Raw genomic sequence first — 15,594 nt, 5'->3', positions numbered from 1 at the left:
GGAAGATAATTATTGACTCTTAAAAGATGGAGCATACATAGGCTCAAAATAAAGGGATGGAGGAAGATTTACCAAGCAAATGGAAAAAAAAAAAAAGAAGGGGTTGCAATCCTAATCTCTGGTAAAACAGATTTTAAATCAACAAAGATCAAAAAAGACAAAGAAGGGCATTACAAAATGGTAAAAAGATCAACGCAACAAGAAGAGTTACTATCCTAAATATATATGCACCCAATACAGGAGCACCCAGATTCATAAAACAAGTTCTTAGAGACCTACAAAGAGACTTAGACTCCCACACAATAATAGCAGGAGACTTTAACACCCCACTGTCAATCTTAGACTGATCAACGAGACAGAAAATTCATAAGGATATTCAGGACTTGAACTCAGCTCTGGACCAAGCAGACCTAATAGACATCTATCTATAGAACTCTCCATCCCAAATCAACAGAATATAAATTCTTCTCAGCAACACATCACACTTATTCTAAAGTTGACCACATAACTGGGAGTATAATTTTTAATCATGTCAAATATGCAGTTATAAAATATTGTCTTAGAAATAAATGAAAGATACTTAGGCTTAAAATTCTACCAGGAGTAATGTTTACAAAAAAAAAAAAAAAAAAAAATCAAGCCAAACACAACTAAAACTAAACTAAGAAGTTAGCAAACAAATGAAAATCTCGTGTGTCATAATGTTTTTAATTGTTTAAGAGTATTCAGCTTTTATTAGCATTTACGGAGAGCCTGGTTCATGATAGCCACTACATGGGGAAAAACTGGCTGTTTGGTTCTTAAAACCCTGAAAATTAGGTATCATTACCCCAGATTTTTTAATGGGAAAATTGAGGCTAAAAACATTTGAGCAACTAGCCCTAAATGTCACTTTTAGAAGATGGTACGCAGAAAATTTAGATTCAGGCATTCCTCTCTTCTAGACCACTTATTTATCCTTTCCCATTACATGTGTGGTAGAATCAGAAATGCACTGTCATCACCGTCTTGTTTTCAATCCTATGGTCATACAAGCACCACAGGAGAGAAGAGAGGCATGCTATACTGTTTTTTTGTAAAACAAGTGAAATAAAGTCTGGGGCTTCTAGAAACGTTCTTAGGTGACAATATCTTATTACGAATGTACATTAATTCCAATGTAAGACCTATGGGAAGTTCAGTCGAAAAACCATTTGCACACAAGGATTAGAGAGACACTAAGCACATCATCACACCAAAAGTACATGTGAAATATATATGCACACAGAGTATATTATATAAAGGCTACCTAAATATTTGATTTATTTTGTATGTAAATATATATGTTTGTTCTCTGTGTGTATGAATGTTTGAGCTATAGGGCTATGTTTGTGGGAAACCACAAGAAGCTATAGAACTATTTGACGAACACATCAATTTACAAATATATATTTTATAATTCTTTGCCTAGGGTGATATAAGATGGGCCATTTGATGCTGTGTAAGCCACTGGCTAAAGACTGATGCATAGAGTCTCTGTAGCCAAAACTGAGAGTTCAATAAGTAAGAGAAGACGTGCTTACTTAAGTAACCAAAACCGAGATTACATTTAAGAAGCTCAAGAGATGTACTGTCAAACTCTATGTAATGCCTCTCTCCATTTGATTCTAAAATTTTCTATTCATGTCATGTAATAGATCTGGCAAACTAAGAAGGACTTTTAAAACTACTATATTTCTCAGTGATTGTTCACTAAAATGATACCAAGGCAACTGCATTTCTGCCTTCTTTATGGAGCAGTGATACACTACGTAAGTGTGTAAAACTGCACTTTAGTATTGGAGATGTATTAGCTCATGAAAAGATCTCCAAATTATATGCATAAAAATTACTTTTCTTTCTAAACATTTCTTGAGTTTCTGCTGATATAACTAAAGCATTTGAATTACTTTCTTTTCTCTTTTTATACAGTGCAAACTAGAATATCAGGCATGTGTCTTAGGAAAACAGATCTCAGTCAAATGTGAAGGACATTGCCCATGTCCTTCAGATAAGCCCACCAGTACAAGCAGAAATGTTGAGAGAGGTAAGTGACAAAAATATATTTATAATTTTACATTCATCCCTCTCTACTAAAATGTTTTGCAATAAATGTTATCATTAAATACACAATGAAGTTTGTTTTTATACAAATGCCTAATATCATTTATATTTTTATTGAAGATATTTTCCTGTTAGCCTCAACTATTATAGCAAAAAATGATTTTCCATAGATTTCTATTTATTTTGATAGTAATAACTAGACACTTCTTTCCTATGTGGTCATCATATAGAAGAAATCTAAACCAATGCATTCTGTAAATAGTTGTGTCTAAAACATGTGTTTTAGATCTATATTTTTCTTTTAGAGCAGCAAACTGATTATTGATAAAGCAGTAAGTAATTAAGTTGTTTGATCAGATCTGCAACTGCTCAATTAATACTAACCATTTTAAATAAAGATGTCTGCCCCATGTATACAGTTTGTGTTTCATAATTTCCTGTGTAATAATTTTATAAGTTAAACTTTTTTTTGACCAGATGAAGTCTTTAATCATTGTTTTCATTAGTTTACTATCTAATAAAAATAAAATGCATTTAACCAGATATGTACTATAGTATATAACCTGACTTTTCTTAAGATTATTTATTATAGTGTACATGGTGTCATTATTATATTTGAAATATTGTTTATTCCCTTGTAAAAAGTCTCCACGGCTGCTAGCTCCAGTCCTTAGCACCTCTAGATAAAGAAGGAAGTGTGGAGACTAGATACGTCTTTAAGTCAAAAGATATTTTAGAGCATTAGAGTACTGTCTTCAACAGTTATCATATAATTTATTACTATTGAACTCTCCTAATAATTATTATTGGGTGCCCTTATTAATGTGGATAAGTAATTTTTGCCCTTTTTTCTTAAAAATGTGAAGAATCGATATTCAAATAGTAAAAATGTATTGAGTATGAAATTTCTTTAATATAAACTTATGTATTTTGTTGAGCATGATATACTTGTTATTCTATATTACAATACCATATAAATATTTCATTACAGATATAACTTCCAAACCTCAGTTGTGCCACTTGTATTGGTCTAAACTCATTAAGTAATATTTAAGATGAAAAAACAAAATGAAACTAAATGTTATCGCATTGCCTTTAAGAGAGACTAATTTTATTATTTAAAAATAAATTAGTTGATTTGAAAATTAATGGTAAATTAGTGTTCAATCATTAGATCATATGAAGAATGACACCAGTTGGTAGAAGAGAGATGCCACACTGCCTTCCAGGAGCCCTGTTCTTTTTTTTCCATAAGTTATTGGGGCACAGGTAGTATTTGGCTGCACGAGTAAGTTATTTAGTGGTGATTTGTAAGATCCTGGTGCACCCATCACCCGAGCAGTATACACTGCACCACGTATGTTGCCCAGGAGCCCTGTTCTTTAAGCCTCAACCTTGCTGACTCGCCCCGGTCTAAGTTTGACCACCCAGTGTGGGTCCTTCTGTAGTCCTCAGCCCTCATCTCCTCCAATCCACCGTTTTCAACGTGGCACAAATAAAGACTTTCAGTACCAACTTGAATATACTAATTAGCTCCCAGATAATCCAAAAGCTAATTGTGGTTTTATTTTGACTGAAATTCTTTGATGTTTGTGCCTTCCTCATTACCACTCCTGATGGAGTATATTTTCACAATTAAATTGAAGACACAATTGACCACATTTATCTTTGAGAAACAAGTCCTACCAGGTTCACTATCCATGAGCCAATGTTTTCACTGAAGGCTATTAAGCACAACATTTGAAATGTGGTCATAGTAAGTGTATATCTCTAATGTATCACAGCCTTTCAACAAGATTTTACTTCAGTGAGGTTTCCTGTATTTAAACTGATTTTTGAATGAAAAGGTATTTTTGATGTAGTATTAATTTATGATAATCAACCACAAGCTGCAAAAGGAACTCTATGTGCATTAAAGATGGAAGGTAATACATCTGAAAAGAGGATCTCTTGTGAATAAGCAGTAATTATTTTTCACATTACTCAAATTTTCTGTATAGTGTGTATATTAAAATATCAAGAAGCAAACTTTTAAAAGTCATATCATCAAGGGATAAGGATCATTTGCGTTCAATTGTGCGTAGAAAGAGAGGCAAGAAGAATTTAAACTAATGCTCTGACAAATTGTCAGGGCAACGCAAGTACAGGATTTTGCTACCTGCTATGGAAAAACAGAGTCAATTTTGAGTGTCATTTCTACACAGTGCCAAAGGCTGAGAGACAGGGGAAATATGAGACTGAGTTTAGTATCATTTCTAATCTTTCAACTGTCATTTACATTAGAAGCATGCCTTAGGTAGACTGTACAGTGCAGGAAATTCTATTTAATATCATCTCTGTTCTAGAAAATGTGAGGAATAAACTACCAGCAATGAGATATTTCTTAAATCTTTCTGACTTCATATATTTGAGGTCAAATTGGCACCATAATATGTTTTCCTATGTTACGATCAGAAACTTTAATTCTACCTGAAATGCATTAAAACTAATAAATGTAGGTTTTCTTCATAAAGTATGAATAAAGTTTTACTCTATTTCTCTAATGTACTTATTAACAAATGTGCATAAATTGGTCCAAATACATACATTCAAGTATTTTAAATAAATAAAAACACATACATTCCATGATTTAAACCCTAGATTCTGACTTTACATAAATAGATAAGCATACACCCTTCAATAGTAACGTAACTATACACTTTTCTCCTTTTCTAACTCATACATTTAGTATTACAAAGGCCAGTGCTTTGGGGTCCTTTAATGGATTCCCTCGTTTTCTTCCATCTTTTTTTGTTAATTTGTTTTTCAATTGCAAATAAAAAAGTATTATTTGTAAATAGGTCAAATTCATTCAAATAATATTGATATTTCAGCTGATTTTTAGAGGCCTCTAATATTTTTATGGCTAGGAATATATGAGATTCATAATTGTGAGCATAGTCTATGAATAGACCATCTTCCACAGATTTTATGTGTGTGTGTGTGTGTGTATAATGCAATCCTAAGAATTAGAAAGGACGTGCAAGACAGAAGTTCACTGAAAAATAACATCGAAAAATATTGTAGAAAGCATTTATTTTTCAGTAGGATTTTTCTACCCTAGACAAATCTTAAGTTGTCTACACAGCAGTGGTACATAAGCACGGTAAACTTTAGATGTATGACATATCTAAGGTGCTCCATTTAGTTATTAATTTCACTGGTTAGAATCAAAAGATCATTTTAATTGACATTTTCTGTTTGTCTCAAATTTGGGTATTCCAAAGTTCAAACTACTTTTCTTATGATTATGAGTTTTATAGTTCTATATATCTAAACTCTTAAAATTTAATTCATTTCAAGTTATATCAGTTTGAATATTTTACCCCCAACATGCATATACACACATACTCTTTATGCATCTTGATAGTTTGAATTGTTGAGTTTCAGTGAAGCCTGAATAGAGAAGGAAAATAACCTATTTTAAAAAGTAACAGGTGACGCTGGGTAAAAGTGAAGGAAGTAGAAAAGGAACATGGAACCCTAAAGGCTTTGGGCACCTTCAAGAAAACCATCCCTTTGCTCTAGGATACAGAATACTTTCAAGGAGGATACAGTGCAAATCGGTCATTGCCAGACATGAAAGTTTTGGAATTAATTTATCTCAGTCAGACATATGAAAATGTTTATGTTCTTGAACAAAGAGTTAACATTTTCAAAACTGTTTTTCTAAGTTTTACTTGAAAAGAGTTAACGGTTTCTAGTAAATCGTAGAGAAACTTAAGTTACTGAGACAATTTTTGCTTGTTTGTTTGAAGTTGGGGTGGGTGGTTATTTTAGAAATAAGGCAACCAAGTCCCAACGAGGATAGTAGATGAAGAAATAACAGGAGAAATTGAATTGGGGTAATATTGTTGAGATGAAATTCACAAGACTTTAATTCCAATTGGATATGACGGACAAGGAAAAAGAATCCCTCTAAGATAATTCTGAATTTAGTAATCCAGGTGATTTATAGAATGCTAACCGAAAGGACTAGCTTATTTTTCTGGGCCCTTGGTTCATAATTCCTACTAATCCTCATCTGCATTTTAAAAAATACAACTAGAGGTTTCTTTTATTGGGAGCTGAGAATCATGTAACTTTCAAATTTCTCTTTTTGCTTTGTTCATATAATCTGTTATCCTATATACTAGACTTTAATCCTAAGTGTGTATGTGCATGTGCACGTGTGTGTGTGTGTGTGTGTGTTTAACCAGTTTATGGAATTTCTTTCTGATTTATGCATTGTTATCCTGTGGAGTAGCCTAATTTATTCATTAAGGGTATAAATTTTAGAATTCCAGTCCTTCACTGCTGTGTGGTTCTTAGCTATATAATTAAGTTTACGAGTCTCGTTTCTTCATCTGTAAAATATAAAATATATGAATCATTGGGATTTATGGATATATTTCCTCAAATTTAACCATCTTTGCATTTATATTTCATTTCAACAGATTATACCTGTAAAATGCTGTTGAATCCTAGTAAATTACATGACTTTTTCATATATTAAATGCCATTTGTAATTTTATTTGTGGTGCTTTTAACATCATATTGGGTGACAAAAATTGAAGAGATTTAATTTTTTCTATAGTTAATAGTATGTATTTGCATATTTTGCAAAATATCTCTACATTGAGAGCTTGAAACAACTCATCAGTAAAAAATTCTTTAGCCTGAAAGTTATTATTGGTCATTTTCTTTGACAAGTCTTTCACATTCTTCTATAGCTACTGGCCATTGCAACATATATTTACAGATACAGAGAGAGGGATATATAGAGATATATGTAGTTATATACTGCTTCTTGATACAATTATTAGGCTTAAATGGACATTGTATTATTTTGTAATTAAAAATAGTTTTTCTAGGTGATCAAAGTCATCAAGAAAGATAACAGTGAACTACCATCTGGACACATTTGTTAATGACTATACTTTCATTCTTTTATGTTTTGGCAGTTATAATTTTGTGACATTATTTACATTTTCTTAAATTCTTTATCACTTGATTTTTGACAATTTCTATCAGAATGTGTGTATTAAAATGCAAATTAATCACTGTTAAAAGAAAGCAGTTTGTAATGATTCATATGCTGTTGTCATGAGTTACTAAAAGACATTTTTTTCAAACCTTGGCCCTTGAGGTGAGCCATGCATTTCTAAGTACAATGGGTCCAGCAGTAAAGTACAAAAATCTTGTGCTTGCTTTTATTCTTTCTTGGGACCCACACCAGACACACGTTTGAGAAGGATTTGTAATGAGTCCTCCTCATATCAGAGATCACTGGTTTCCATGAAATTTTGGCGTGGGGTCAGAGAGCATTCAACAACCACAACAAACAAAAAGATGCTGTTTATTTAACAAAAGATACTTCATCTGAGACTGATTGTGTTACTTGTAGATGGATGTGGGGACAATGAGTATCGGTTTGTAAACTTTAGTTTTCTTTCCATATTAAACTACAAAGCCTGTAGATTTTATTTACAATATGAGAAGGTACGGGACTGAGTTATTCTATAATCTGACACAGTCATTTTTTCCATTATTTATTTCAGTACTCTGAATGCTATGGAACCCTATCAAGAAACAAAATTTATTTCATTATTTTGCTATGATTATAAATTAACTGATTTAAGGAAAAAGTATTATTGATTAAGAATTAATGTATGCCTTTTTCCAAGTGGTGAATAATTTAGTTTTAACATTTAATTTTGTATGATGGAATTTTTTTATATCCTCTGAATTATGGAATTAATTTTCAATGAGAAACAGATGAACATCAGTGTATTAATATACTCTTGCAACATGCATGCTTCTCCATAGCTAATATAGTATATTCATAAATGATAAGTTCTTCTGTAATTTTGTTTAATTGGATCCATGGATAAATAAAATTAAGTAAGTTTATTGGCAAGTGTTGCATAATGATTTATAATAAAAATAAAGCTTTACTTATTTGGATTTTTTGAAATATGTTCTTGGATTAAATTAATGTGTCTGAAAACAGAACAAACCTGAAAGGGGACAGTTTTCAATGTCCTCTCTGAAAACTATTTTCGTGTGAAATAATAAATTTCATATTTTACACAAATATTTTACATTATCTATGAAACTAATGTTGGACTAAATTTTAACTTCCCTACTAATTTTACTTAGAAATTTTGAATTTTGAGTTTATGTGGTTGTATGTTATCAGATATGAAAGTGAGAAATAGCTCTGTATTAATTCTTGTAGCACTAAAGGACATTTATACTTATTCTTTGTTTAACTCCTTTCCAATACATAATATGGCATGTTCTTTTAAGATAACTATTTACAAAATGCAATATAAGCACTCACTTAAAAGCAGTGGTCATAGTCCAAATATTTAACAAGTTTGAACTGGGTCCCGACAAATCAGAATTGATGAAAGCCCCATCAGCACCACGGTACAGTGTGGTTTGGCCAGAAGATGAAATCAGAAACTGAGCATTTCTTGGTTTAAAATGGATATGTTGAGGTATATTAAGATGTTGATATTGGTGAACTCTTTTCCTGAGATCTATATGTTAAGATGAGTACATTTCTTGAAAAAGCACACTAAGTTACCCTGGAGGGAGTGATACTGTTTTTCAGACTATCTCTACACTTTAACTTATATCATGCTGACCTTACCTTAAGTGTGCTTTACACATTTTAATTCTAACATAGAAACCACATGCCATTCAAGCTTATTATAAGGAAGGAAATAAATAACAATTATATGCCCACATATAATAGTGCAAAATCAAATATTACTTCCACAATGCACATGGCTGTCATCCCCCTTTCCACCGAGTATGTATCTTAAAAAGTATGATCTACCACATATTCAACAGCATTTACTTGTACCAATATTAAATATAATGTACGATAGTAAGGAGATGTTTGCTATTACAATTCTACTATAGAATGTATTAGCTTTCCAAATATATAAATGAGGTCAATTGCTTTGTAGTTAGAAGATCTTCTGTGAAATCCTTATGTACATAGAAGAATAATGAAATACATTTGAAGTTTAGCATCACACATTCTGAACAGTCTCTTGAAATGATATTTGAGCTTATAGTTTCTTTATGTAACTTATCAGCTTAAAAAAAATCTAGGAGGATTTCAGGATCTCATGATAATTTTAAGCCTCAAAATAAGAAAGGAAAGCAAAATGAATGCAGTATTTACAGAGCCACATAAAGAAATTGTTGTTTTGATATTTCAGAAATAGGAAAAAATTCTCAAAGACTGTCAATTTTAAATACGGGACAAATATTATCTATGTTTTGTGGAATGAAAAGAAATAATGAAGCCATATTGAATTAAAAGTAATAAATAAAAATGAATTCTTTTTCTGTAAAATATATTTGATACAAGTAAGTTAGTTGAAGTAAAGACACTGTATATACAACTCTATACTTTTTTATTTTGTAATTATACTTTGAAATTCCTTGGTTAATTACTATTTATCAATTTACTACATTAATTTATCTTAGTAGTAAATAGTTTCTGTTATGGATATATCATTTTCTGTTATTTGCAAATAACAAACTTTAGACATTTTGCAAGTGACTAAATAAGAAAAGGAAGAAAATGCAACTATGTGACTGATGTTTCTATTTACATGTTAATGTAAACTATGCCTGTGAATTTTTTAAATTTCAAAAACATTACAAAAGTAAAATTGTATTACATTTTATTCTATATAACAACTAAGTTAAAAGTATATCTTGAAAGTTGGTATAGTTTTCTGAGTTTTTATTACAATACATCTTTTCAGTATTAGATTAGTTTATTTGGAAATTATATTACAAAGTCTATAAATAAATATGGAATAATATAACAAAGAAATAATATATTTAGCAAATTATTGAACATACCAGTCCACAAAGATTTTCAGTGAATTCAACATTCATGAGAAATGTTATATATGGATTTTTAAATACTTAGTGAGGGATAGATAAAGGTGAAACATGATGGTTCAAGAATGGAGGAGCATGAGCAGTTAGGAAGTTGGTAAGAATTGAGGCTTGAAATGATTGTGATTAAAATATCAGAGATAGGAAGCAGACGATAGATTCAAGAAATGTTTAGGACGTTAAATGGTTATGCCTTGTCAATTGACTTTAAGAAAGGAGAAGAGAATTAATGATAACTCCTGAGAAGATTGTGGTGATAAAATCGAGATGGAAAAATTGTTAGAGAATTCAAACGACATGGGAAAGTTGTTAATTTCAATATGGGACATAGTGTTTTTAAGGTGTCAATGGCCAAACCAAGTGTAGACACATTTGCCTTTACCCATTTAAGAGAAGTAGTCTGGGTTCTTCTAAAGTAAATGCTGGAGAATTTACAGGTAATACATCAAATCATGAGAGTGAACAAAATCCACTGAGGAACGGAAAGTGAGAAAAGCAGTGTCTAAGTTCTGGAAAAGACTAGCATGCATGGGTCAGAAAAGGAGAAAGAATCTGTGGAGGACTTAAGGAGAAACAGGAGAGAACAGTGTACCAGAAGCTGAGGAATGATTCTGACTTGAAAGAGATAAAGAGCTTGACTCTTGACTACAGAAGGAATGTTCAGTAATATGACCGCTGAGAAATGACCACAGACTTCAGCAATTAGAATATCAGTAGTAACTATAGAAAAAGCAACTTCAGTCTAGCAGGAGTTCAGTAAAATAAAGTGAACAAATTACTTGACATATATAGTAGGTATCTGTATTAGTCTGTTCTTTCACTCCTATAAATAAATACCTGAGATTGGTAATTTTTAAAGAAAAGAAGTTTAATTGGCTCACAGTTCTGCAGACTGTACAGGAAGCATCAGGGCTTCTACTGCTCAGGAAGCCTCAGGAAATTTCCAATCATGGTAGAAGACAAAAGGGAAGCAGGCATGTCTTACGTGGCCAGAACAGGAGGCAGAGAGAGAAGAGGGAGATGGTACACACTTTTAAACAACCAGATCTTATGAGAACTTGGGACAGTACCTAGGGGAAACTGCCCCCATGATCCAATCACCTCCCGCCAGGTCTCACCTCCAACAGTGGAGCTTACAATTCAACATGAGATATGAGCTGGGACACAGATCCAAACCATGTCAGTATCCAATAAATGTTTCTTCTCCCGCTGCTGTCCCATCCCCCACTTCCGACATATAATTTGTTTCAGTGGAGTTCAGAGAACACAGTACAAATGTAAAATATGAGAGAAAGTGGTGAAAATAACATTTATCTGGCATTTACTATATGCAAGGTAATTTGCCTTTGTCATTTCATTTAGTTCTCAAAATATGTATTTTCTTTTAAATCTTACACTTTATTTTTAGAGTCAAAGTCTTACTATGTTTCCCAGGTTGGTCTCAAAGTTCTGGTCTCAAGTGATCCTCCCACCTCAGCCTCCTGAGTAACTAGAACTACAAGTGCACGCCACCATACCTGGCTAATTTTTTTTTTTTTAATTTTTGTTTTTGTAGAGACAGAGTCTCACTATGTTGCTCAGGCTGGTTTCTAAATCCTGGCCTCAAGCAATCCTCTTACCTCAGGCCCCCAAGCGCTGGGATTACAGGCATGAGTCATCGTGATCGTGCCTGGCTGTAACTCTTATTAGTAAACCGCTGGGAACATGAAGAAACTGAAGTTCCAAAGTGAAGAGACATTTCTTTAACTTAAAATAGTTACCAGATAGTCTTTCTGCCTTCACTATCTATGCTCTGCATATTTATGTGTTTTTAATTAAGAGACTGATTTTAACCCAGGTTTGTCACTTTTGTAAACTTTGGTTAAATCTCTTAAATTTGTTGAACATAAATTCATAGCCACTTTAAAGTAAAAGGGCTAAACTAATATCATTTTGCCCTTATTAGTATATGCTGGACACTCCTTTAGCTGTATGTATTATTTAAATGTCTTGTTTCATCTAGTCCTCACAAAGCCCTAGGATGTGGATGCTATTTGTATCCTTTCTTCACGTTACACATGATTAACCTGAGCCACAGAGAAGTTAAGTAACCAGTCTAAAGTCACACAACTGATAAGCACCAAAGCAAGGATTTGAAGAGATGATTGCTGCCTCCTAATTACAGTGTCTTACTAGCCCTTTGGAATCTCTCTTTCTGTTATGGTCATAGGTTATGTGCTCCTTCAATAACAGTATATAATTTTGGCGATATGTGTGAAATAACTTAAGAGTATTTGTATTATTTTACCAAGCAGAGATACATAAAGAATTGACATTGTATTTTTAAAATGAACTTACTACAAGCCACGAGTTAAATATACATTTTAAAGAAGCAATGTTAAATCATTTGGGATTGCTTGTTGCAAGTCTAAAAATTTATTGGCCTATGTTGCCTATGATTTTGGACAACTTCTTATAAGTGTACATATTTGGGAGCCAAATTTTCATGAAATATTACATAATAAATATTCTGAGATGCCAACAAGTAAACATGCATCATTTATTTTTCTCTCCTTAGAAGTTTTGTTTATATCTTTTTTTAAATTATTTTTTGAGATGTCACCCAGACTGGATTGCAGTGACGTGATCTCGGCCCACTGCAACCTTCGCCCCTTGGGTTCAAGCAATTCTTCTGCCTCAGCCTCCTGAGTAGCTGGGATTCCAGGCATACATCACGTTGCCCGGGTAATTTTTGTGTTTTTCTTAGTAGAGACGGGGTTTCACCATATTGGCAATGCTGGTCTCGACTCCTGACCTCAGGTGATCCACCTGCCTCAGTCTCCCAAAGTGCTGAGATTACAGGCGTGAGCCACTGCACCCAGCCATTTTGTTTACATCTTTCCTGGTAGCATTTTTCATATTTCCAAGGTGATGCAGGATGATAGTTATGGTAGCAATAGATGATTTACTTAATATATTACTAATTAATCTTTTCTGTGCATTTCTTGTAAAGTATATTTATACCAAATTTCTACTTATTGGCAAAATTATTACTGTTTCTACTATTTTTACATCATTAGTAGCATCAGTTAAATGTAAAATCACTTGTAATGAAGTTATTACTGCAAACAAAAAAATCAGTTCAAGAATTTTAATTTATTTTCCCCAAATCATCTCTAGGAGTAAAAGTATGGTTTATTGCTGAACAAAAATGACCTGTTAATGAGAACTTTTACATTATAATGTACTCTGAAATGGATTGTGGAACCATGTTACCTCCTGGTCACTGTCCTTTTGAGATTTTCATCCTTTTTTTTTTCTATCCCTACCAAAGATCGGGTATTTAATAGCACCTGCTTTAAATCCTGTTACATTTGCCTAAGAATACATTTATATTTATTAGTATTTACCTTATGTTTTCTGAACGTGAGAGCTCTAATTGCTTTTATTTATTTATTTTTTTTCTGTAATGGAACACTTTGCTTAAAATTTGGCAGTTTCAACACCATAAAAGAAATATCTCAACTCTAATGTCAGAATTTACCCAAAGCAAGAGTAATCAAGGAATGTTCAATGATACCAGAGAAAATAACTGCAGAGAAATCTACTTTTTGAATCGAAATCTACTTTTTGAATCACAATCTACAATAAGTCTAAAATGGCTCTGAGAGGTTCAGAATTTCGGTTTCTATAAGAGAATTTTTGGACACAAAATAATTTGTGTACATGGTAAAATGCTAACTAGCACAAATCAAAATATAATGAGATTAATTGTTCTTGCACAAACCCTTAAAATTCTGTTTTATTGATTAGCGGTAACCACTTTAACCACTAGGGTATTTCATTCTTTTGGTTGTTTCTATTGTAACTTTAATGTGTATATCCCTTCACTGATAATGCATCAATTAGAGACAATAGTTACTATTTTGAAAAATAAGTATTTATCTTATTTCTCTACCTCAAACTTCCCATAGTGATAGTGAATTATTACTACAGTTTTCTCACTGGTAATTTTTAACCTTTCGATAAGTGTATATTTTCTCTATTTCTTATTCCATCAAGTTCAGAAAAGTGTCACCAGCACCCTTAATTTTACAACAACTTCTGCTCATTCATCTCGACTTCCTTCACCTACATATATTTTATGGTTTTTTACACTTAAATATTATTACTTAACTAAAACAAGTTTTTCGTGATTAGTCTGGAGTTTGACACTAAATGTTAAAAATCAGCAAATACTATTAATATTGTTTGTAAATAATTTTTACTATAATACAGTATATTATGCTACATATACATGTTCATCACCACTATAAAATGCTGTATTGTATGTCCTTGTGCCAATTAAACTAGAATGCCAAGACCGGATGGATCTTCTATTCAATATTTTCATTTGCTTAAAATCATGCCAAATTTTAGTTAACATGATCTTTGATATGTTTCTGCTTTTACTTTTATGTGTATTTATTTTATGCTAATTGTTTTCCCCAGGCCATGAGTTTTTGTTTCTTCAGTTTCTTAACTCTCTTCCATGGAGCCTCTAAATAGCTTTCTTTTTCGTCAAGAGGAAAGAACAAAATTCCATTGCCATATCTTCAAAATTCTTTAGTCTGAAATTGTAAGAATATACCAGTCACATTCCCAGGATGTAGGAAATCAATTCTCCACAGTGTGCTCAGAAGTCTTCAACTGTCTTTCCAAGCAAGCATCCGGAAGAATGTTTCCCGTCAAGTTAGTGAGTGGACTTATTGAAATAGACTATAACAAAGACCCTCACTGCTCTGATATTTGTTTACTTCCCACGGTAGTAAAGGTAATGCCTTCTTCCAAGGCAACAGCGAGTAAGTTTGCTCCTAATCCCATATAGGTTGTGCTTTTCCTGAGCCCCGTGCTCCTCAGATATGCCACAGATCTGTGTGCTCCGCCTTCCACTGGGCTGACTCCTGTTGCCTCTGTGGGATTTAAGGGGCAATGGGAACTCATGTGAACAAGAAGAAGCTTTTGCTACCTGCTGTGCCATGAGTAGTCAACTGTCTAAATTCTTTCAGAGTTGTTTCAATTACTGACCAAATTTCTGAAAATGTGGCAACATGACAGCTTTCTGCTGCTTAGAAACCACTTGCTCTTCGCTTGGCACTTTGTCTATTCTAGACCTTTCTACACTCTGTTCCAATCCAGACCTGTTCGGTCCTAAACCTGCAGCAAATTCTCATCTGTAATACTTGTAATTGGCACTCCTACTCTATGTCCATAATTATTCTAATTTAATATTTTCCATTTTCTTATATTGTCTTGTTTGGTTTCCTTGACTACAGCTATATGCCTTAATATTTTCTTTTTTTATTATTAAGGTATTAATAATAATATTAAGGCATTATTAATAATAATATTATAATTAAGGTATTAATAATAATATTAAGGTATTAATTGGTTATTATTATTTAAGTTCTAGGGTACATGTGCATAACGTGCAGGTTTGTTACATATGTATACTTGTGCCATGTTTGTGTGCTGCACCCATCAACTCATCAGCACCCATCAACTCATCCTTTACATCAGGTATAACTCCCAATGCAATCC

The 15,594-nt window shown here is 32.6% G+C and overlaps 1 protein-coding gene across 2 annotated transcripts in view; it reads left to right on the top strand.

The window, feature by feature from the left end:
* Positions 1-15,594, top strand: part of SPOCK3 (sparc/osteonectin, cwcv and kazal-like domains proteoglycan (testican) 3) — a 516,259-nt gene that overhangs the window by 382,914 nt on the left and 117,751 nt on the right. For both annotated transcript variants that reach the window (XM_011967787.1, XM_011967788.1), the window contains exon 6: positions 1,951-2,065. In XM_011967787.1, the coding sequence (XP_011823177.1) occupies positions 1,951-2,065 (115 nt within the window). The remainder of the gene's footprint in view (positions 1-1,950; positions 2,066-15,594) is intronic.

Source organism: Mandrillus leucophaeus, unplaced genomic scaffold (genome assembly GCF_000951045.1).
Source record: "Mandrillus leucophaeus isolate KB7577 unplaced genomic scaffold, Mleu.le_1.0 Scaffold81, whole genome shotgun sequence".
Lineage (NCBI taxonomy): Eukaryota > Metazoa > Chordata > Mammalia > Primates > Cercopithecidae > Mandrillus > Mandrillus leucophaeus.
This window is presented reverse-complemented; position numbering and strand designations above follow the sequence as displayed.